At 55.4% G+C, this 23,120-nt stretch overlaps 2 protein-coding genes across 7 annotated transcripts in view; both read right to left on the bottom strand.

Annotated features, from left to right (window-relative positions):
* TFEB (transcription factor EB) overlaps positions 1 to 10,241 on the bottom strand; it is a 55,403-nt gene extending 45,162 nt beyond the window's left edge. For 2 of the 6 annotated variants that reach the window (XM_025418742.3, XM_035697678.2), the window contains exons 1-3: positions 10,080 to 10,241; positions 7,341 to 7,509; positions 6,721 to 6,849 (exon numbers count right to left, since the gene is read on the bottom strand). The gene's annotated coding sequence lies outside the window, so the exon portion shown is untranslated. Of the gene's footprint in view, positions 1 to 526; positions 605 to 6,720; positions 6,850 to 7,340; positions 7,510 to 10,079 lie in introns of all 6 variants that reach the window. The other 4 variants (XM_025418745.3, XM_025418744.3, XM_035697683.2 and 1 more) reach the window with 3 other exon arrangements.
* A 1,708-nt stretch (positions 10,242 to 11,949) lies between these two features.
* PGC (progastricsin) lies at positions 11,950 to 22,892 on the bottom strand. Its single transcript, XM_049092601.1, is given in 13 exon segments — positions 11,950 to 12,213; positions 12,895 to 12,939; positions 12,941 to 12,997; positions 13,380 to 13,433; positions 13,435 to 13,528; positions 14,144 to 14,199; positions 14,201 to 14,246; positions 15,603 to 15,820; positions 16,233 to 16,438; positions 17,523 to 17,640; positions 17,943 to 18,027; positions 18,029 to 18,091; positions 20,628 to 22,892. Coding segments are annotated over 13 exon segments (1,344 nt in total). The 5' UTR covers positions 20,777 to 22,892; the 3' UTR covers positions 11,950 to 12,060.
* Positions 22,893 to 23,120: the final 228 nt, after the last annotated feature.

Here is a 23,120-nt window from a genome sequence, read left to right on the forward strand (position 1 = left end):
CATCAGACATTGCCAAATGTCCCCTGCGAGGCAAAATCACCACCAGTTGAGAACTACTGCCCTAGGAGACCTTGAAGGACAGGCACCTGCCAATTCTAAGTTGCATGGTACCTGCTGAGGGCTCTAGCCCTATATATAGCCTTCTCTCTCCTCTGCCAGATGTGCCGGGCAAGAGGGCCTGAAGGCACGAGAGTGTACTCTGTGGCCCTGGTACCCTCTGGCCAGAGGTTGCCCCATTGGGGGTCTCCTCTGAAGACCATCTTCCTACCTCCCAACCTGTAGCCCCTCCCTGGCATTTAATTTTATCATAGATTGTCAACAGTCTCTCAGCCCTTTTGACCGCACACTGCTAGGAGTACAAAATTTTGAGCATCCCAGGTATACACGCTTCTTTTCTCATAAATTGCTTATAAATACCAATCTATGAATATATCATGCAGGTCAGCAAACAACCACAAAAAGAGGTTTAAAAAATGGGAAGGGGAATACAAATTATGCCCAGGATGAAACACTGTTACACACTCACCAGCACAGCAGAAGTTCAACAGTCCAGCAACATCAAGTGTTGGCTAGAATATGGAGCAACAGGAACTCTCAGGTGCCACTGGTGAGGAATAAATTGGTATAACCACTTAACAAAATAGTTACTAAAGGTGGGGCACCTGGATGGCTCAGTTGGCTGAGTGTCCAACTCTTGATTTTGGCTTCGGTCATGATCTCGGGGTCGTGGTTTAGAGCCTCGGATCAGGCTCTGTGCTGAGCGTGGAGTCTACTTATCCTTCTCCCTCTCATATCCTGTGCTCTAGCAATTCCATTAAGGCTTATAGGCGCTCAGGAGAAACGTAGGCATCAATGCACCAGGCAACACAAACAAGGATATTCTTTACAGTGCTGTTCCCAGTAGCCAAGAAAGGAAAGTCACCCCATGTCCACAAGTTAGCAGGGTGGATACAAACATGGGAGCCAGTTCATACAGTGGGACGCTGTACACCGTGAAAATGAACACACAATAGCTACGCATAGTGACCTGGGTGCATCTCACAAATGAAATGTTGAGTGGAAAAAAACATGACATCAAAGGCCATGTTCAGTGTCATTCTAGCGGTATCAAATTCGGAATCAGGCAAAACTAAACTCTTTTGATAAAGATTGCAGACATCGGTGGTTCCGTGATAAGAAAAAGCAAGAACTGATTATCAGAAAGAGCAGGACTGTGGTTACCTCTGGGGGAGGGGGTTATGACAGAGGCAGGGTGCGTAAGCTGACCCTGGAGTGCAGGGCACATTCTGTTTCTTCATCTGGGTGGTGGTTACTGGGGGTTTACAATTACTTATTAGAGCATACATCCAAGTTCATGCTCTTATCAGCCATTATGGTGTATTTCACAATAAAAGGGGGAGAAAAGGGTGGGATATAAATAAATAGAAACAGAAGTTCTAATATTATCTCCTCACTCCTGGCTTTGAAAACCACTATAATTAGGCCCAACAAACTGGATGAGAATCTATAGTTAGTCCCAGGCCTGGAGTATCTGGCGATGCTTGGGGCTATCTGTGGAGGGGCACCCCCAGCTGGCCAGGGCTGGCTGCCCCTCAGCCCATCCCTCTATCACCACCTCTAGATGACCCTGCCACCGCTAGCCCCTGGCTACTCTAGGGCAGGGAGATGCATCAGGTTGGACACCTTCACACCCGTCTCACTCTCCCCAGGACCATCCATTCTTTCAGGCGCCAACAGCAGGACTCATGGGCTCACGCTGGGAAGGCACCCTCTGAAGATGGGAGGTGGAAAAAGAAGTAAAGAGGAGGGAGAGAAGGGTAAGAGAGAGCAAGAAAGAGAGACATACATGCTTTGGGGGCCGATGTTCCAGATGCAGTGGAAGTAGCTGGAGGTTCAGAGGGAGGGGGCTGTGGGGTATAAAAGAAGGAGGGGAGGAAAGAAGGTACCGGCGGTGCGGGGAGCAGAATCATGACCCCAGATTCCAGGTCAAGTCCCAGGGTGCAGCAACAGGCAGGCCCAAGGAGATCTGAGTTAGGCCTAATTTAGCACACCCTCCATGGCCCAGGGCTTCCAAATGGCAGGTGGGTGGCCAGCCGCCTCCCGGTGGTCTCCCCTTGCACTCAGTAGCCTCTAGTCCTCCTGGAAGGAAGGACTCTGTCCAGGAGTGAAGCTTCCTGGGTCTGTAGAGGTGACTCCCAGGTAAGAGGATCCAGAGAACAATAGAGCTGCCCTTCTTGGGGCCCAGAGAGTGGGTAGGGCTGAGCTCCTATGCTGGCATGAACTCTTTGGTAAAAACTCACTCTAGAACAAGGAAGAATGCTTTCCAGAGTGAAGGGCCAGGCTTAAACACATTTCCATTCATGTCTATGTAATTCTGTATTATCTTACACCAATCGGCCTCTCTCTGTCCTCTGTGGTTACCGAAATTCCTCACCAGGCTGTCAGCTTTAAGGGAGGAGCCGTGTTCTCATCCCCACCCACCCCACTTGGCTGGCACAGTGCTAGGAGCCCGAGAGGTACTCAATTCATGCCTGTTGACTCTAAGGGTGCTCCAGGCCATGGGGTGCTAGAAAGGCTCCCTCACGCTCCCCAGGCCCCAGTCCTCCACTGTCCAAAATATGGGGGTAGCAGCAGCTAGCTTCTAAGGCTCCCAGCCCCACAGCCCCAGCCTGCCAGCAGCAGAGCCAGCCAGCACCACGCCACAGGGGCAGCTGAGAGCACACCTGGCCAGAGCCAGGAGGAGACAAGAGGCACCAGGGACTGGACAGGATAGTGTGTCACCTCCTGGCCACTCTGTACCTCTCAGGGACTGCAGGGGGGGCTGGGGCAGGTGCTGTCCCCAAACCAATTATAAACAAGGCAGAGGACAGGCTGTGACTTCCCTTGGCAAACAGGAGAAAACAAACCAGAGCCCCACCCCACGGACCCACTGGTAGAACTGGGGCGGGGATGGGGCAGGGGGAGGGATGCTGCTGGCAAACTCTGTACAGGAAGGGACAAACTGTCAGCCCTAAACCAGAGTGAAGCTGGACCTGGATCCCGGGGAGAGTAGGGGGGGAGGGTGCGGGGGAGGCGGGCAGAGCCAGGGAAATCCTCCTTGTGCAGCTGTGTACCCATCCCTGAGTAGTAGATGGTGAAGCTGATACCCTGCCTGTGGGGCAGAGACCTATTGTGTCCTCATTTCTAGGTAATTGATGGGGGCTCAATTCACACGAGTTCCTTCACTCCACAAAGGTTTACTGAGCACCCACTGTGTACGAGGCTCTCTTCTGGGTGCTGGGGATACAGCCTCACACAAAACAGATCAGACCTCTGTGCTCAGGGTGCTGACGGTGGAGTGTTCCGTTCATCTGTGGACTGAATGGCTCAGTCACCAAGCTCATCCTGCCACCTCCCTGCAGGGCTGAGGGCCCTGCCACCGCCTCTTCTCACCTCTCTTCTGGGTTTGCTCCAACTCCTCCAGCTTCCAAGAAAGGATCCACCCCAAGGCTCAGGACCTCCTAGAAGATGATGGAGATACCCCTACATCCAATAGTGACTCCCCCTCTCCTCCGCAACATCTCCAGTCTGGGTGAGGAAGGCGAAGGGCACTGCTACTTTTCCTGCATGTTTTATCATTTTTGTTATTAGCAAGAAACACGATTCAAACAGTGATTCCATACCTGCCCACCACGGGGTAGGAAAGTAAAATAACAGTGTGGGTCTTTCTACGGCGTGAAGGGCCACTTTGGAGGACTCCCCCCACCCCACCCCACCCTACATCCCAGCAATGCCACTCTGGCTACAAGGACTTTGGCAGGAGTTTTAGACCCTGTCCCCTGTTCCCATGACTCTTGGGGACAGTGCTGTCCTTTCTCGTCTACCTCATCCCACCTTACGCAAGCAGCAAATATTTCCTGAGCACCTGTCTTAGAGGGGGGTGCCGAGACCTCAAGGCTAGACAGTGGTCAGTTTAACAGGAGGTGGGGGCAGAGAGCCAGGGTGGGGAAGGGAGGCTGATTATATGCCAGGGATTGGCAGTCACCAGATGATTTCACAGTGGTCCCTGCCCCTGGGGACCTGGCTTCAGACAGGAGACAGGCCTAAGAGGTCCAAAGCAATCAGAGAGACCCAGAAGACAGAATGCTCTTGCCTGGGTAGCTGTGAAGCAGTGAGTTCTCCAAGTGTGGCCTGGGGACCAGCAGCATTAGCATCCCCCAAGAACACATCCAAAACACAAATTGCAGACCTACTGGGATTTGTAGACCTACTGATTCCAGACCTACTCAGTCAGAAGCCCTGAGGGTAAGGCCCTAGCAATCTGTTTGTTTGTTTGTTTGTTTTAAAGATTTTATTTATTCACGAGAGACACACAGAGAGAGGCAGAGACACAGGCAGAGGGAGAAGCAGGCTCCACGCAGGGAGCCCCATGAAGGACTCGATCCCAGGCGTCCTGGGATCCCATGAGCCACCCAGGCGTCCCACAATCTGTGTTTTAACAATTGTCTCCAGGAGATTCTGATGCCCACTCCACTGCCCTGGAGAAATGGCATTATAATCACTTGGGGAATTTTTGGCTTATTGATGCCTAGGCTCCTCCCTCAAGATTCAGATGCACTAGTATTTTTTTTTTTTTTAAATAAGCCCTACACCCAATGTGGGGCTTGAACTCGTGATCCCAACATCAAGAGTCACATGCTCTACCAAGTGAGCCAGCCAGGCACTCCGGATGTACCAGTATTTTTCAAGAGCTCCCCTGGTGATCATAATATCCAGCCAGAGCTACTGTCAAATGGAACAATCCTCTGGTCTCCCAGGAAGGTGTGCCTTGATGGACAGAGGATTTGGTTAGAGGGAAGGATACAAAGGAGGGGGTGCCAGCAGAAGGGATCAGCATGAACAAGGACTGGCAGGAGGAAATATGGGCCAGGGATTTCTGGAAAGTCTGCTGGAATTTTGGATGAATCCCCAAGGCATCACATTTTATCTTGGGGTCTCCACTGGATGGGGGTGGGGGTAGTCAGGCCTCCTTTCTCCTCATCCTTACGCCCACACCTAGGAGCCAAGAAGAAAAACCAGTGATGACTCTGCCTCGTGCTTCCGCCTCTCTCAGGTGCCCTCTGTTGTCACCCACTATCCACCATCCCACAGCAGAGCACTTCCTGGGTGTGCAGGAAATCCCAGGTCCTGCCCTGTTGCTGGGATACTACTGAAGCCAAGGGGTGATGTACCTCTGGTACAGGGTGGAGGAGGGGCAGACAGCAGAAGTGCTGGGGAAAGCCATGGGTCAGTGATGGGTAGTAAGTTGCCAGGCCAGATGCTAATCAAGGAATCCCCGCGGGCGGGGTGGACCAGGGGTGGTAGCGATGCTGCAAGCATTGGCAGGTTCTCTGTGCCATCCTGTTAAATGTAGAGACTGGGCTGGGTGTGGTCACCAGGGAACAGTGGGGCCTGTGGCCACAGAAGCTGCAAAGCCCCACAGAAGGCATTTCTCGAGGGTGTTAGGTGCCTGGGGGAGTCCTGTGGGCAACTCATAGGTCTTTTTTTCTTCGCTAGAGCTCTCTGTGCCCCTATGTCCTCACGTGGAAATGAGAAATAAAGAAATAAATGAGTTGTAAGAGTCAGTTATGATAACTAACATTTTTTAGCACAATACTATTCAAAGTCTTATACAGGCAGCATGCATCAACATATTTAGCCCAGATGGGGTGCTGGGTGGCTCAGTCAGTTAAGGCTCTGACTCTTGATTTCTGCTCAGGTCATGACCTCAGGGTCCCAGGATCAAGCCCCAAGTCAGGCTCCTCATTTAGCTTGGAGTCTGCTTGAGATTCTCTCTCCCTCTCCCTCTGTCCCTCCCCCTGCACGCTTTCTTTCTCTTTCTCTCTCTCAAATAAATGAATAAAAGCTTTAAAAACATTGTTTAGCCCTCTCTAGAGCACTATTAAGCAGGTGCTATCATAATCCTTGCTTTTTAGGTGTGCAAACGGTGGCACAGCAGGGTTAAGCAGCTTGCCCAGGGTCACACAGCTAGTAAGTGGCAGAGGCCAGATTCCAAGCCAAGCAGCCCGGCCCAGGAGCTCAGGCTGTCACCTATCTCAGGCTAGATGGCACTTCGCTCAGTGCTCAATCCATGCTGGCTAGGACTATGTCCCAAGAAAAACTAGCTGGTCGCACCATCAGGGCCAGCCTGGAGTTCCAGCTCTACGGATTAGACTTCAGCAGTGCTCCCTCCTAGCACACGTCCCTTTGGGAAGCCTCGCCCGTCCACCAGGTGCCTGTCGCCAGATATCAGTAGAAAGTTCACATTGGAGGAGACCCCACAGATGCTCTAGGTTCACAGACGCAGAAACAGAGCCTGAGACAGGCAGGGACCTGCTGCAGTACAGCCTGCAGTAAGAGGACTCCTGTGCTTTCTTAACCTTAGTCGCTGTTTATTCTCACTCAGGAGCTGCCACAGCCTTTTCCCCACATCTGAGTAAACAAGTGCCTAGTGAGGGCTGCACCATAGGTTAATGTGTGAGGTTTCCAAGGAGACCCAGGGAGCCTTGTCTGAACTCTTCTCCTCCCACCGCCAGTCAGGAGAGTTCTCACCAGAGGTCCTTTGGTCACCTGTGTCAGCAGCTCAGAACAGCAGCCGGGAGACAAGTGTGGTCTCCGGGCAGAGGCTTCAGCAAGTTCCCACCCCTGCTTGGAGCAGGAGACCCTGCATAGGGCAAAGGTGCCCAGACCATGGTTGCTCACCTTTTCAGAGAGAACTCCTGAGAAACCCAAGGTGGCCTTCTTTAGAGATTGAGAATATGGATTTTGGAGGCAGTTGGACCCAGGTTAGAATCCCTGTGACTTCCGGCAACCTGCTTAACTTCTCTGAATCTGTTGATGAAAATAATCATTGCTACTTCATTCTAAAGCGTAAATACATAATAAATGTTGGCAACTATTGTTTATAACTAAATTTTCTCATAATGTTCCATCATAATATAAAGAGACTAGATGAATATTCTATTAATATAATATCATGTTGGGGCGCCTGGGTGGCTCAGTGGTTGAGCATCTGTCTTTGGCTCAGGTCTGATTCTAGGGTTCTGGGATCGAGTCCCACATCGGGCTCCTCGCAGGGAGCCTGGCTCTCCGTCTGCCTGTGTCTCTGCCTCTCTCTGTGTGTCTCTCATGAATAAATAAATAAAATCTTTAAAATATACATATGTAAACAATATCGTGTTGTTATACTCTCCTAGACACTCACATACACAATTCATATATATACAGGTACCTAGATACCTATAATCTCATAACCACACATACAGACTCCCATCAATTACACACATGACACAGTGAAACACAGAGCAACACTATGGACTCACCATGTACCAGGCACTGCTCCACCCTGAATCCTCACAACAGCCTGGAAGGAGGGTACCTTTTTCTCTCTCTTTTTTCAGAGGAAGATATACACGTTATATGCGTATTCACTTGCTGCATCCTAGGATGTGGACACTTCTGGCAGCTCTGGAAATCCTGACCTCTCTCCTGCTGTATCAGAGGAGGTCAACCCAATTTCCACAGTCATCTCCAGGGCAGCCCCAAGCTGGGCCCCAAGTGCTGACTGCCCTCCATCCCTAGGACAAAGGCCCAACCTGGCTTTCATGCCAGCTGCGGTTGGGGAAACCCCTGCTGCCTGCTGCCTGCCGGCAGAAACCAAGTTGACTTTGAAAAGGAAGAGAGAGAAGCCAGGGGGTGGCTGGGCCACTCCCTGTGGGGGCAGGTGCTAAGTTACTCTATAAACTCCAGCTAATGATACAATTACAGCCATAAACAAAGCCCCAAGAGGGATCAGGGCCAGAAGCCAGACCCTCAAAGGACAGCCAGGCCTGAAGGGTGGGAGGCCCCTCCTACTTACTTTCCAGCTCTGAGGCTGAAAAGGGGCCTCCCCGGCAATGGGGGTGGGCACTGGGTATCCCCACCATCCCAGGCCCCTGGATAGGATCTTGCCTCTCCTGGCCCACCCTCTGCCCACCTCTGACTGTGAGTCACACTGGCCTCAGCCCTCAGAAGACCAGCTCGTTCTCCGTGGATTTAGTGCTCACCTGAGGGGATGTCCCCTGTCCTGTGCCCTGCACCACTTCCGTGGCACCCAGAACAGGATTCCCAACTGTCTGTACCTCACAGAGCTGAGCTGAGGGCAAAACAGCACTGCAGCTGTTAACAGGCCTTGTAAATTGTAAGCAATATAGGCTCCCTTCCAGAGAAGCAGAGCAGAGTCTGCAAACAAACTTTCGTTTATGCTTTCTGGTTCCTCACTCCTCTACCCCAGCAGCTAAGGGGCAAGCAGAAAGAAGGGGTCAGAAAGAAACAGAGTGAACTGCTGTTTTTCCTACGGCTGGGGAAACTGAGGCATGGTACTAGCATACCAGCAAACTCCCGCGTCGGGCTCTCCCCTTCCGCTGTGTCTAAGACTGGCCTTTATTGCTGGCATCTCTCCCCCAGACTGTTATCTGCCTGAGGGCAGGGCCTGGAGGCTGTCCCCCAGGCTGGACACAGAGAAGGCCTCAGAGCAAACAGGCTAAGGAGCCAGGAACTCCGTTCTGATCTGAGCCAACCGCATCTGGCCGCCCAAGAGGAAACCAGAGCTGCCTCCCCCCCCCCCCCCCCCCCAAGAATTGCCAGGTCTTGGGCCAGTGGAATCTTGGATGGGGCGGGTACAGGGGCCTGAGCCCACATCTGAGAAGCATCCCAAGGGCCTGCACCGGCCTTGCCCTTCCTCCTCCGCTCCAGGGAGACCCCCCACTCGGTGGGGGCTGGGCGGTAACTGACACTTCCCCGCCGACGGGAAGCCAGAGAAAGGCCTGCGCTCGAGTCGAGTCCAGAAGGCGTCCGCGCCGAGCCGTGCCCAGAACGGGCCGGAGAGAGTCCCGGCTGGCCTGGCCTGGGCTGGGGGAGGCCTCCGCGGGGAGCGGCCGCGGGGGAACGCGGGGAGCGCGTGCCGAGGAGCTCCGCCCCGGGCGCCCTCCCTCCCCCCCGGGGCGCGAGGCTGGGGCGCGCCAGGCGGCTGCGGCGCGAACCTGCTGGCGCAAACTCGAGCGGCTCGGCTCGGGGCAGCCGAGCGTGAAGCCGGGGCCGGGGCCGGCCGGGGCCGAGGGGCGGGGACCGAGCTGGCGTCTGCCCGCCCGCCCGCCCGGAGCAGGGAAGTGCACGCGCTGCGCCCCCGCGGCCGCCCCGGGTTCGGGAACTCGGGGACCGGACCCCGCTCGGACTTCGGGGGCGGGACCGCAAGGGGCTGGGCGGTGCCAACTCCCGGCGCAAGGGGAAGGGGGCGTGCTTTCCGGGATGCGGGACCGAGGGGGTGGGGGGCAGATGGCCGGGAGCCCAGGGGGCAGAAGGACGGGCGCGCGGAGGGGGAGCTCTAGGCTTGGGGTTCCCAGAGGTCGCGCAATACTGCAAAGGGGAGCAAAAGACTGAGCCCGGGGACCCGGGGGAGCCACGCGGGGAGAGGCAGGGGCGGGAAGGGAGGGAGGGAGGGAGGGCGCTGGCACCCGCCCCCACCGGCCGCCCAGCCCCGGGGCGTGGCGCCGCGCCGGCCCGCCCACTCCCGGGACCCTCAGGCCGGGCCTGGCCGGGCGGGACTCGGCCCCCGCACACCTCCCGGGCCTCGGGCGCCCTCCCCGTGCCGCCCGCCGCAGCCGCCTCCCGCGGAGAAGGAGGAGGCGCAGGGCCCGCACGTCCCTCAAACTTGCTGCGAGTTCACTCCCACGACTCCCGCCCTGGGCTCCCCGCTCCCGAGCCGGGAAGGCCCGTGCCCGCCCCGGCCCCTCCCGCCTGGTTACATAAGGTCGCCGAGAAGCCGCCCCCGGCCCGGCCCGGCCCGGCCCGCATGAGGGGCCGGAGCGGCTCCCGGGCTCCGCGGGCGGCGCCGCCCTGGCCCTGCGCCGAGCCCCGGGGCTGGACGGACGGCGGCGCGGGTGGCGGCGCGGCACACGCACTCCGCGGCCCGGCTGCAGCCCGCGCCCCCTCCACCCACCTGGCTCCCGCACCCGCGGCGGCGGGGGGGGCCGGGTCCGGCGCCCCGGGCCCTCCGAGCACCCCCTGCCCGCGGCCCCTCTCACCTAGCTCTGAAGGTCAGTCCGTCCGCCGCCTGTCCCCCGCGGCTCTGGCAACTTGTCCCAAGTTCAGGTGTCCGGCCGCGAGCTGCGCCCGCCGCCCCCTCCCGGACCCCTCCGGCTGCGCGCCCCTGAGGAGGCCCGCGCCGTCCGCCCTGCCCGCTGCCGTCGGCGCCGCTGCCGCCGCTCGCTGGGTCCAGCCCGCGGCCGCCGCCTCCGCTGTCACCGAGCCCCGCGCCCGGCGCCGGGCTCCCGCTGTCAATCCGCGCCCACTTCCCGCCGCGCCCGGCAGAGGGCAGCACACGCCCCCCACGGTCCGCCCCGCCCCGCCCCGCCCCGCCCCGCCCCGCCCTGCTCCGCCCCTCGGGGCCTACCGCGGCGCCCGCGGGGAAATGTAGTCCCTCCCGGCGGCTCTGCCGGGAACGCTGGGATTTGTAGTCCCACTCTGTGGGTCCCGGCCTGTGTGCAGGGAGGGACGGGGACTTGTTCCTCTGACTTGTTCCTATTCTTTCTGCCCCTTCTGCAAGTTTTTTTTTTTTTTTCCTCTTCTCACTCAGAGATGCCTTGAACTACAGCTCACTAGGATATGCTCCGGGGCCTCTCTGACCCCAAGGAGAGGCCAGCAGCACCCTATCTTTCCCAGATTCTCGGAAAGATGCGGGGTCCCCGTGGTGTGCCATTGCCATAGAAACTACTAAGTAGCAAACCTCAATTTCCCTCGTGTTCGGAGTGGAGTGCTAGACTTGGATCTTGTATTTCATTCCTGCCCCTGAGCATAAGAAGCAAAGTTGGGATCAGGGTGGAAGAAGTGTGTATAAGGAGCCTATAACCCTCCCATTATGGTTTTCCAGTAATACCCCGCCTCAAGCCTCATCAGTCCTAACTTGCTGGCCACCAGCCCCCTCTCCACCCTATGATGATGCCCAGAAGAAATTTTCACATCCTTCTCCCTGTTGGAAGTTACAGGGCTGAGCACCTTTCTCTGCTTGCTCCCCTTCCTCCTATCCCCCATACGTGTTGCCCAAGGACTGTGGGTCTTTTACCCAGTGGCTCCTAAAAAGAATAGAATGAAGTCTAGAGGGCGAAAATATCTTATTTTGTTCACTTAGAGCAAGTGGGCTTGATCTCATGTGATTCAAGTAGTTTCCCTCTTATCCACAGGTGAGGGCCAGTCCTTCTTCAAATACAGACCTTGGGGCATAGGACTCTACGTGAAAATATGATCAGGTTCATTCAGCCCAAACCTCCTGGAGCCCTCCTGGAAATAGGTTTTGGTAGCATTATCCCCCTTCCAGAAGGACCCATGACTGTCACAAGTGCACATAGGCATCTAGCATTTCTCAGAAGCTCCTAGTGCAAATTCAATCACAGGTGACAAAATGAAGGCCTAGGTATGGGAGGCATGGAAGCCCTCGTCACAGAGGTAGTAGACTTGCCTGGGGTGATTCTGCTGGTCATTCGGTCAATTAAGTGAGCAGAACATTTGGGGTTGTGGCGGTTGGGCTCCTTGGCCCCTCACAAAAGAATGTCCTGCCTCAGCGTCACTACCACTCTTTTCTCTCTCCAGAGAGAAGCTGTAGAGAGACTCCCAAGTCTGAAGGGTACAGGGCCCATCCCCAAGCCCTATGTTATGCCCCTTCTCTCTTAGAATCTCAATGATACCCTTCTCTGGCCCCCACAAGCCTCCCAGACTCTGAGGGAGAACAGGGTCCAGCAGAGGCACATCTGCCCCGACTCCCACTCTTCCCTCCCATTCCCTGTGACCAGGAGCTGCCTTACAGGCCACAACCACCTTCTAAAAACAACACGCTGGCCAACAAGGAGAATAACTATTTATTGTGACAGAAAGTCCAGAAGCCAGCAAAAGAAGACAGAATCCAGAGAAGCAGCACACAGGGAACCTCCTGCAGGGCGAGGGTAGGGTGGGGGTTGTGGGGAGGGATTGAGTCCAGAGGAAGAAGGAAGCCCAGGCGTCCAGGCGCTGAGTCTAGGCGGCAGTGGCGCAGCCCACCCTGCTGTTGCCAATGTCAAAGATGGAGTAGTAAGACCTGAGGAAGACAACCCCAAGAATCCACAGGGGCTGGCCACTGCTGGAGGGCAGGTAGGTGGCCTGGACCCCCAGGGCACAAGTGCCATTTTCCTGCACAACACGGAAGGGCAGCGCTCATTCATTGGCTCCCACATGGACAGGGCACTGCTCAGCCCTGAGCACAAAGGCAGAAATGAGGGAGCCAGGTGTGCTCCCCTGGAGGCCCCCCAGGCTGACTGAGCCCCAGAGTAGGAGGGATTTCTGCAATGGGTAAATGCAGACCTCGGTGACCACCTGCAGCCTCCTCTCCCCTGAGTTCCCACGCACTCCCTTTTGCTCCCGACGTGGAGCAGGTCAGCCTGCTGGCAAAGCCTTGAAGCCACACCAACTTGGCTTCCAACCTTAGCTTCACCCCGACTAGCCGTGTAGCCCTGTGTCAGTTTCTCAACCTCTCCAGACCTCCAAGGTTTCACTTGTAAAATAGAAATTAGCATCTCCCTCCTGGAATGTCCTGAAACTTCAGTGGGACAGTGTGGGCACAATGCTTCCCCAAGTGCTGACATGTCAGCGCTCAACAAACCAACCCGATGCCTTTCTGCACCAATTAAGAATAGTGATCGATAATAGATGACACTCTTCTGTTTAACAGCCTCTTGCCAGAGTAGGGATTTGGAGCCAGCTAGTGGAAAAAATAAAGCAGCGCTTGCAAGGAGCTAGGAAATGGTACATGATAAGGAGACCCAGCGGCTCCCAGGCCCCCCTCACACCCCAGTTGCGTCCCCACAGACTCACTGTGAAGAGGAAGGAGTGGTATGGCAGGGAGAAACGGACACGACTCCCTGATGAGGAAGGTCAAGGTGGGCAGGTTCTGGACGTTGTTACAGTCCACGATAAACTGCAGAGAGGAAGAGGGCCCAGGTGCCTCGAGGTCCACCCGAGCGGACCTACCAACCTCCTCACCTCAGCGCCCCGGGCCCTGCTGCCCTGCTTGGCCTCCCGTTCTGGTTAGTTTGCCTGGGAAGAGTTTAACCCGTTTCCTTGGAGGGGCCAAACCTCCAAGGAAATTCTGACCAGTCATGACCACCCCTTACCCCCTCAGCACAAGCCTCCACACCCCGGACTCAGTCTCCAGGCCTCCAGCCCAACACCCCCCCACCACCTCCAGGGCTTTGGGCAGCTGGAAGCACAGAGGCCAAGAGTGGGGCTACTCCCGGAAGAATCATAAATGCTTCCCAACAAACCTCTCCGAAAGAGGGGGATGCCTCCACCAGACACACCTGTCCATATTGGTCCGCCTGGGCCCCTATGGCCTGCAGAAGGGCACTCAGGTTACTGCTGGGGTACAGTGAGCAGAGATGTGCCTGTGTCCACAATGGCCTGGCAGCCCTGGGAGCACCAGCTGGTGGCACAGCCGCCAATGAGGAACCTGAATGGTGAGGAGAGGAGCGCCCTTAGCAACTCCAGCTCAGGGCATTTCGGAGGTGGGCTTTCCCGGCCTCTGAGGAATAAACAGCTTCAGCCACAGAATCAAGGTACACCTCAGGAAGGTCAGGACTCTGCAGAGGTCAATCCAGCCACCCCCCGGCTCAGTCTGTCCAAGGACACCTAAATGGCCATGGAATGTCTTTCTTAAAAGTTGCAAGGAAGGTTCTAGAAACACTGAAAGCCTGGGTCACTGAATGGTTGTAAGTACGTTGAGCACATTAATCCCCCCACATTCACCATAGTTTACAACCTGTAACACACAGTGTTGGACCACAGAGTCTATAATGTTTGAGATTCTAAGACCTGCCCCTATTATGTTGTCCCCACCTCACCCACTTCTTCAGGCTGAGGTGGGCCTTCAATCTCCAACAGAGGACATCTGTGGCTTTGTAAGGGCAGGCCTCAGGAGTCGCCTAGCCCGACCTCCTAGCGGTACCAACCTGTGTGTGTGTGTGTGTGTGTGTGTGTGTGTGTGCGCGCGCGCGCGTGTGCATGCACGCACGCCATGAAAGGCCTCAAAGCCTGCCACTTCCTCACGTCCCCAGCACACACTCACTCCTCAATGCGAATCTGCCAGTAGTGCTCCTGGGTGACTGGGGCCCAGTAGACTGGTTCCCTTGTGCAGGCTGTGGTCCATCCCTCTGAATATGAGAACTGCTCTGTTCTGAGAGCTCCTATCTCTGCAGAAGGCAAAGGGAAGGGTGAGTCAGGGATGACTATAGAAAAGATTTCCGGTCCAGCAATCGCCTTCAGAGGGAAAGAGAGATCCTGCCCTGGCTGCAGGCTGAGGGTCCCTAGAGCATGAGTATGTCACCTACTCAGACTGGGGCTCCCTGGGGCAGGTCTGTGTCTCCCTCCCCCACCCACTGCAGACTGGGGCTCTCTGGGGGCAGGGCTGTGTCTCCCCTCAGACTGGGGATCCCTGGGGGCAGGGCTGTGTCTCCCTTCAGACCTCCTCCCTGAGGGAAGGAGTTCTGTCCCCCTTTCTCACTGCGGCTCCAAGCAGAGCCCCTTAGAATTCCCAGTGCCTCTGGTCTAGGTAATGCTGCCGTCAAGGCCCTGCCTCTGGGGAGGCTGCTGGTTGTGTGGCCCACACCCTGTCTCACACCCCTTCCTCTCTCCCGTTCACTTCTTGCTGCTAGTGTTGTGTGTCACTGGGAATTTGACCCTGCACCCCGGTTGACATTTTTCTGCTGGGACTGGAGGGAGGTGGGGCCTTGGCCCAAGGGAGGGAAGAATAGTCCACCTCCTTTCAGCCTCCCCTGGTAGCCAAATCTGAGTGTGGAATTGGGCGGAGCTCTAGGGGCTAAACTCAAAATGAATTGTAACTGGAGGTAGAGACCAAGTCAGCAACATTAGGAACAGGGAAATATTGTTGAAAGTCACTCTAGTGATTAAGGCCGGATAGCAGATGCTGACTATCTCCAGAAGGTGTTTGGCTCACTGTGGAGAGGAAAGAAGGAAAGCCCATCATCCCAGGCCACACACCCCGCCCCCACCACCTGGCTCCCACACTAAATGGCTGCATTGCTTGTGTTTGTGGTGAGGAAAACACCTTCCTGGGGACAAATGATGAACCTTGACCGGAAGACTCTGGCACCTGGCTGGAACAATACATCAAAGGAGATGAGGCAGTAGATTTTTATACAAAAGAAGTGTCCGGGTAGAAAACATTTGCTCAGGAGGCAATGAGTGAACTGTGGCTCTGGGCAGGAGGTAAATCCCAGTGGTATTGAGAATCAGCAGCCACACTAAAGCTAAGTTCACCCAGATGAGGGAAAGATTCTAAACTGACCATGAAATACAAAGAAAAATCTGAGTGGGCTGGGGACAGACACAGGGATGATGGAAAAGTGGGTGGACAGGGGGACGGTTTAGAAGCCCAGGAGGAAAGTTCTGGACACAAGTAGTAGCTGGAGCCAAATGCCTGCTGGGAGGCCGCCAAACCCCAAAGCATTAAGCCCACCCATCCAGGGTCTGGGGAGGAAGGAGGGAGTTGCCTGGGAGCTAAGGACCCCCGTGCAGTTTCTTACCTGCCCAGGTAGAAGCTGAAGACTTAACTGGAGAGGAGGCCTGCCTGCAGCATGCCCTGCAGGGCTGTGATGCTCCTGCCCTCTGCCAGGGCCCGGTAGGCCAAGTCCATGATGCCATCAAACCTGACCTAGAGGAAGTAGGGACTTGGCTCATGCTCACTGAGGCCGAACTGCTAGTTGGAGACCTGGATGCTCTGGACCTGGAAGGGACACACCCAGGCGGTGGGAGGTGACAAGTGTAACTCCACTCACCTTCCCACAACCCTCTCCACAAAGACCCTCAAGGTTCCCTCGTTCGTCCCTCCCTGATCCCTGCCCCTTGCCTTCTTGAACATCTTACAAGAGCCATGTTTTCTCTCAAGTGGCCTTTCCTAACCGCTGTAGCACCCTCACCTCCATCTTCCCCCCCATCCTGGCTTTAAGCTCTTTAACGAAAGGACCAGGTCATCTCATTCATCAGGGTGTCCTGGGTGCCTGGCCCACGAAGCGCTCAGCGAGGGCTGGTTGACTACCTGAAGGAGCGCTTGGCATACTCATGTCCTGGCCTGAACTTGGTAGAGCACTAAATGTTTTTCTGTATTTTCAGGGTCTCCTTGGAAGCTCCCATCAGACTCTGAGGCCTCGGAGGTTCCAACCCAGGTCAGAGCCCTGGGGACAGTTCCCACACCCTGAGGCAGGGAGCAGCCTGCAGCATGGTTCACCCTCAGTGTCATAGCCGTAGACTCCACTGAGGCTGCCGCTGCCATGCTGCGCAGAGAAGATCTGCCCATTGCTGGAGTAAGTCGAGGACATGTTGGGGTTGAAGTGGGGGTGACTGGCTACAGTGGGAAGGAGGATTTGCCAAGGCAGGCTGCAGGTGGAGGGCTGCCCACCCGATTTTTGGCCTGTACTCACATCCTGGAGCCTCGGCACCCCTGGCCACGCAGTCAGGGGATGCCTGGCTGAGGGGATTCCCAAGATGTGAAAACCCATGTGAGGTGGCCAGCCTTGGCCTCGAAGCCCCGTCTTACAGACTCTTGGTGGTCCTTTGACTGTGACCCTTGGTAGGCAGGTTGCTTAGAATCCCTCTCTGTTTCCCTGGCCCCCTGCAGATCATCTGGCACAAGGCAAGTGCCTAAAAATTACCATCAGCTTTAGGAGCAAATGAACCTCCAAGGCATCCCTGCATTCTCCCCCCCACTTGCCCCATCAAGAACCTGGCCATGCCAGGACCTGAGACATGGCCTATGAGGGACTCTTTGGACAAGAAGTGTCAGGACCCAAACCCCAAAGCTCCGGCAGGGACCAGAGCAGCCTAAAGGAGGGGAGCATGGCCTGTATCCAAACACAACTGTAAGACAGGGACCAGTGTCTAGGAGATACTCTGTGAGAACTTAGTGAAGTGGGATGGAATAGAAAAAATGTTATAGACCTTGGTGGGACGGAATGGCATTGTCGGCAGGGAACAGAATGAGCAGAATGGAGTGGGATGGATGGAGCAAAAGGGGTGGGCTGGAGCGGGTGGAGGAACACGTGATGGTGAGGGGGAAGACAAACAGACCACCCAGGTCCAGGGCCAGTCTCTTCCCTCTGTCTTTTTTTTTTTTTTAATTTTTATTTATTTATGATAGTCACACAGAGAGAGAGAGGCAGAGACACAGGCAGAGGGAGAAGCAGGCTCCATGCACCTGGAGCCCAATGTGGGATTCGATCCCGGGTCTCCAGGATCGCGCCCCGGGCCAAAGGCAGGCGCTAAACCGCTGCGCCACCCAGGGATCCCTCTTCCCTCTGTCTTGCACATGCCCCTGACTCTCAGGATTGAAGCACCCAGGCTCCACAATCCCTGCCTCATTGGTTCCTTCCCCCGAGGCTATCAATGCCCTCCCCTTGCCAACCACTCTCCCTGGCAAGCCTTGCACTTACCACAGGCCCGGCTCTGGCACTGGACGGAGGGCACCCACAGGATGGAGGAGCCAGTATCAAAAAGGACCAGGAAGTTCTGCGATGGGGTCCCAATGCTGATTTCCCCAAGGTACATACTCTGGGGGGCCATGGGGCAGGCTATTACCTCTGGAGGGATACAGAGACCCTCAGGCCCAGAGCCTCCTCCATGGACAGAGCCCTTGCCCTACAATGCGATCCAGAGGCAGAGGCCCAAGCCTATCTTCCATCCTTGCCGAGAACACACAGACCTTCAGTCTGGGCTGGCAGGTAGAGAGAAGGGAGCAGGTCCCAGGGGCCAGGTGGGAGGGTACGGAGAGGATCGTGCGGCACCCCCAGGGACCAGCCTCATCAGCCTTTGGCACCGAGGAGAAAGAACCCCCACAGAGGGTCAGGACTCACATCCAGGTAGGCCAGGGGCTTGAAGACCACACTGAGGTTGCCAGAGTGGTACTTGTGGGCAGGGTCATTCTTGGGGTCCTCAAGAACTCCCCAGTAAGCCCTTCTCCTTCATGGGCTCACAGATGGACTCTAATTTCCTCAGGGGAACTCTGCAGACGGGCTGGTGTCAGGGCAGGGACTTCCCTCTTCCCGCCAGCATTGCTGATCGTCTGTCCCTCCTTCCCTCCCCGCCGCTCCACCTCCAGCCTCGGGCCTCGGGCCCCCAGCCCTGGTGTCCCCTGTGCCTACCACCCTGTGTCTGTGCCTAGCTCCCTCTCACTCCTGCTCTGGCTCTGGCTCCATCCCTTTCTCTCTGTCTCCATGTCTCTTTCCCTGGCTCTGCCCTTCTGTCTCTTTCTCCCTCTGCCTCTCTCTTTCCCTCTCCTTCTCTTTCCTTCAAAGCTCTTCTCAAAACTTGTTCCAAGACTCAGAAAACAAATACGGTTTTCACCATGCATGCCCACGCCCCGTCTCCAGGATGGGTCCCATCCTGCCCTGGCCCTCTGCTCTCAGACATCCCATAAATTCCTTCCCTGGAAGGGGAGGGGGGCTTCAGCCATCACCCATGGCAGGATATATGCATTGTCCTTATGTAAGCTCTACGTCCAATGGAGGGCTTGAACTCAGGACCCTGGGATCAAGGGTCATGTGCTCTACTGCGTCATCCAGCCAGGCAGCCCAGGATATATGCATTTTTTAAAAGATTTTATTTATTTGAGAGAGCGAGCACAGCAGGGGGAGGGGCAGAGGGAGAGGGAGAAGCAGGCTCCCCACTGAGCAGGGAGCCCGATGTGGGGCTCAACCTCAGGACTCTGGGATCATCACCTGAGCCAAAAGCAGACATTTAACCGACTGAGGCACCCAGGCACCCTGGATTTTTAAGTAAGATTTCGGAGATGCAGAGTTCACCCCAATCCTCTCTTATGGTGGCCCTCAGGCACCTGGCCCTGGCTGAATGTGACACTGCATGGGTACAGGGGACAATGCTAGACTGGAACTCAGAAGACAGGGTCCTAGGTCTGCCCCTACTTCTCATGGTCTGGCCTGGGGCCAATCACTGCTCTTCTCTAGACACCAGGTGGTGTGGGGGTTGGCCTGGGTGGTCTGGAGCCCAGATCAGCTCTGGAACTGGAACTGAGGGGCTCTGGGTTTCTGCGTCTGTCACCCTTGTCTCCTCTTCCAAGACATGCTTGCTGCCATGGCCTAGGGGGTCCCTATGGCTCCACCAGGCTCATTCCAGACTCCTCTTTTCTTTTCCCATGTGATTCCCCATTCTCTCAGGGCCCCAAATTCTCCACTAAACCCGTTCACACTGAGCTGTGAAGACTGATGGCCGCTCGGGCTTGCCACCTCTACAGAATGTGCCTGTTACAAGCAGGTTTCTGAGAGGAGCCATGTCTTCAACTGGGGCATCAGTGTTTACGGGTGAGGCAGCAGGCAGGGTGCAGGCCAGGCGCCCTCCGGACATCCTGGGAGCCATGCCTCCTCGCTTCCTTTCTCCGGACACCCTAGCATGTAGACACTACGTTCCTGGTGTTTCTCCTTAGATCGCTGTGCCATGTGCTAAATAGATTGCGGCCTTAAGGGAATTTTTAGTGAATGCCTGCCCATCCAGAAATAATCGTTCCTTTCTGCGGGAGGAATGCACACTGGCTGTTGAGGGTCTGTTGGGACCAGTCACCCTGGCTCTGTCCCAGGTCCACCTTTTCTCCTCAGATGGGGAAGGAAGTGGCTGTGCTTTTCCTTTGCCTGGAAGTGCAACTGCCAGCGGAGTAAGTCTGCAGAAAGGCCTGTAGCCCATAGTTAACGATTATTGGGAACATACCAGGACACTTTGCTTAAGATAATGAAAATGAGGCTCAAGAGAGAAAGAAATGAATCAGCTTGCACAATCACAAGGTGTGATTTTATTTTTGCTAACAAAGATAGCATCACTGACACACATTGCTGAGATGTTTTGGAGAGCCAGAGTAGGAGAGGGAAGGACCACCCAGTCACAGGTGATGAAACAAACCAGACAGACTAGTGCCAGAAAGACAGGTCATTTGATCTTGAGGTTGACCCAGTCCCTGATCCTTCAGAAGAACCCACCACCTCGAGCCCCTCATCTCTGATTATCTCCCTTAAAAACCCTCCCTTAGGGGATCCCTGGGTGGCTCAGCAGTTTAGCACCTGCCTTTGGCCCAGGGCACGATCCTGGAGTCCCGGGATCAAGTCCCACGTCAGGCTCCCAGCATGGAGCCTGCTTCTCCCTCCTCCTGTGTCTCTGCCTCTCTCTCTCTCTCTCTCTCTCTCTGTCTATCATAAATAAATAAATCTTAAAAAAACAAAACAAAAAACCTCCCTTACAAGCATCAGGGAGTCTGGGACTTCTGAGCATTAGCTCCCCGTTCACCTGGGTAGTGCCACACCAATGAATGAGCCTGTCTTTCTGCACTGCAAGGCTCAGTGTCAGTATTTTTAACTGACTTGCAGGGCATCTGGTGGACAAACTCTCCTTTGGTTCAGTTAGACACTTTCTGAGGGCAAAGGCTGTAGCTCCTCCTACCTCTGAGTCCCCACCTTACACCTGGAGCCTTCCTCGCCCCAGCAGAAACTCCAGAGCAGAGACAGGTGGAGTGGCCCCTAGCCAGGCCCCAGACTCACTTGACCACTGCTGCCTCCAAGAGCTGGAGGCTGATCAAGGCCATCGCCATCCACTTCATGATGCTGGTTCCCAACTGGCCACAGAGGAAGAGCCCCTCCAAGTGGGGCTGTTGTGGAGTGAAGGCCGGAGCACTCCTGCCTTTATACATCCAGGTTCTAGCCCAGTCCCTGCCTCCCTGCCCCAGGCAAAATCCTGACCTCAATCCCAGACGCACCTTGTGCTGCACAATCTCTTGTTTCCGTACGTTTTCCTTCTTGACAGTGGCCACAGAGGACCTTAGATCTTCTGCACTTCTTCATACATGCTGGGGGGCCAAGAAGTGTGAATAATAGGAGTTGCCATAAGATGCACCAATGAGGATTTCTCCTTGTCCAGGAACAGAGGCATGATGTGACATTTTGGGGTGAAGGCCAGAGTCAGGTCAACTGAGGGCATAGGACCTCCATATGCAGGTTTCTGATCCTTAGTACTATTGACATTTTGGAACATATGATTCCTTGCTGGGGGGCTGTTCTGTTCTATTTAGATGTTTAGCAGCATCCCTGGCCTCTACCCAGGGGATGCCACCAGCAGTCCGAATGTTGTGAACCAAAATATCTCAGGTTATTGCCACATGTCCCTTTAAGGGTTAAAGTTGTTGAGAATCATTGGTCTGTAGGTGACACTTTCAGAGGTCTGACTCAAGTCCTGGATCCCAGCACCCCCCAGGACCCCATGGGATGCAGTTTGGGTGGCTGGGGATGATGGGGCCGGTACAGCAGATGATGGTAATACCATGTGGTAGTGAGAGGCTGCCAATGGTGGTAATGAAGGCTGTATCCTTAGCACTGAAGCCAGTGGTGGGGCTGGCGTGCCAATGGCTGAAGTCAGAGCTATATGCAGGAGCTTTGGAGGCTTCCACAGTCAAATGGGGTTCAAATTGGACAGATTGTCATCATAGTTCAGCAGGTGCTCGGGACATACCCATGATGTAAATCACACTGGCCTCTGGCTGTTCCACTTGTACAGGTCAGCAACTACAGGAGGCCTGGGGCAGGGGCAGGGGAGGAGGGGACATGCCAGACCTAGCCTCTCTTCCTTGTTGTCTCTCTTCTCCCAACCCATTGAGGCTCTGCCCCCATCTTTAATGTTCCTCAAATACCTTCCTCAAATAATGTTTCCCCCATTACTGTCTTCCAAACTCTCATGTGCCCCTGTCTCACCCCTAAGTCTGGTCAAACCCATGCCTCTCTCTCTTTTATCTCCCAGCCCTCCTTGCTTCCCAGCTATAAGTTTCTCTTGCCTGAGATGACCTGGAGCTGGCCAAATGCCCACAAGCCTGGCACAGGAGAGCTCCCAAGTTTGGGGTGAGTGGAAAAAGCCCCCAAGCTAAACCCATCTCTGCCACCTTGTACCGTACACTCAGCACCAAACACATTTATCATGCAGAAGGGGCTTGAGGGCCTGCAAACACCGATATAATCCAGCCACTGGGGGAGTTTCTCCTCTGGCCACCACCACCCACTATCCACCCAGAGTCCCAGAACCTCCCTTAGCCCTGGATGGGGGAGGAGACAGAGGGCACTAGAGGTCTTCCTAGGATTGGCACAGAATGGGATATACCCACTTGATTGTGTCTCAAAGCCAAAGCAGCCCCCATTCTTCCCTGCAGTCCCCAGGGACACATTTGACTCTGGGATGGTAGACAAGGGAGTGAGGGACTACATTCCCTGGAGCAAGGGCTCTGCAGATTTGGAAGGGCAGGCCAAAGAGAGGCATAGGGTCCTTGCAAGCTTGGCAAATCCTATGAATAGAGCAGAATCCATGGGATTCCCCAAATCTTGTGAGGCCTGCCAGACTCCCAGACAGGGCCTCCAGGGACCATTTCTTTATCTGGTAGGACCCTAGGAGTCTGACAGCTGCAAGGCTAGCCTACCTCAAACCCCAATGGCCCCACGTCTCTTCAGATCATCCCTGGCCCACTGCTTCAAGCCAGGGCTCCCTTCTTGGCTGCCAGGCCCAGGGGGTCTGCAACCCCACCTCCCCAACTTGAACTTCTGATAGCAACCAGTCTCCCCAGTGTCCTCAGACATTCTAAGTCTTCACCTGTCTCTGGCCTGACCCCCAAGACCCAGCCACTAATCAGTGGAAAGCCCACTTCTCTCGCATCTACCTATCCAAATTCTGTCCATCCTCAGTGCCTCTCCCAGATGTGGGGATGTGCAGTCTGAGGACACCTGAGATGTCATCTACAACCATCTCCTACAAAGGACACCCAGGGAGCCTGACCCACTGACTCTGCCCACATTCTCTTCTGCCCCTAAATGCTGCACCCCCTGCTGACCCTCTCCCCTTGGTGCTGGATCTCACACACTCTCAGATGGGTCTCCAGTTGTTTCCTGGGGTATGTTTGCCTCCCCCAAAGACTAGAAGCTCCCAGAGGACAGAGGCTGTAGCCTGGTCCAGAGCTCAGGAAATCCTGAACAGTAACCAAAGCCCATGGAATTGTTCTT

Source organism: Canis lupus, chromosome 12, assembly GCF_003254725.2.
Source record: "Canis lupus dingo isolate Sandy chromosome 12, ASM325472v2, whole genome shotgun sequence".
Taxonomy (NCBI): domain Eukaryota; kingdom Metazoa; phylum Chordata; class Mammalia; order Carnivora; family Canidae; genus Canis; species Canis lupus.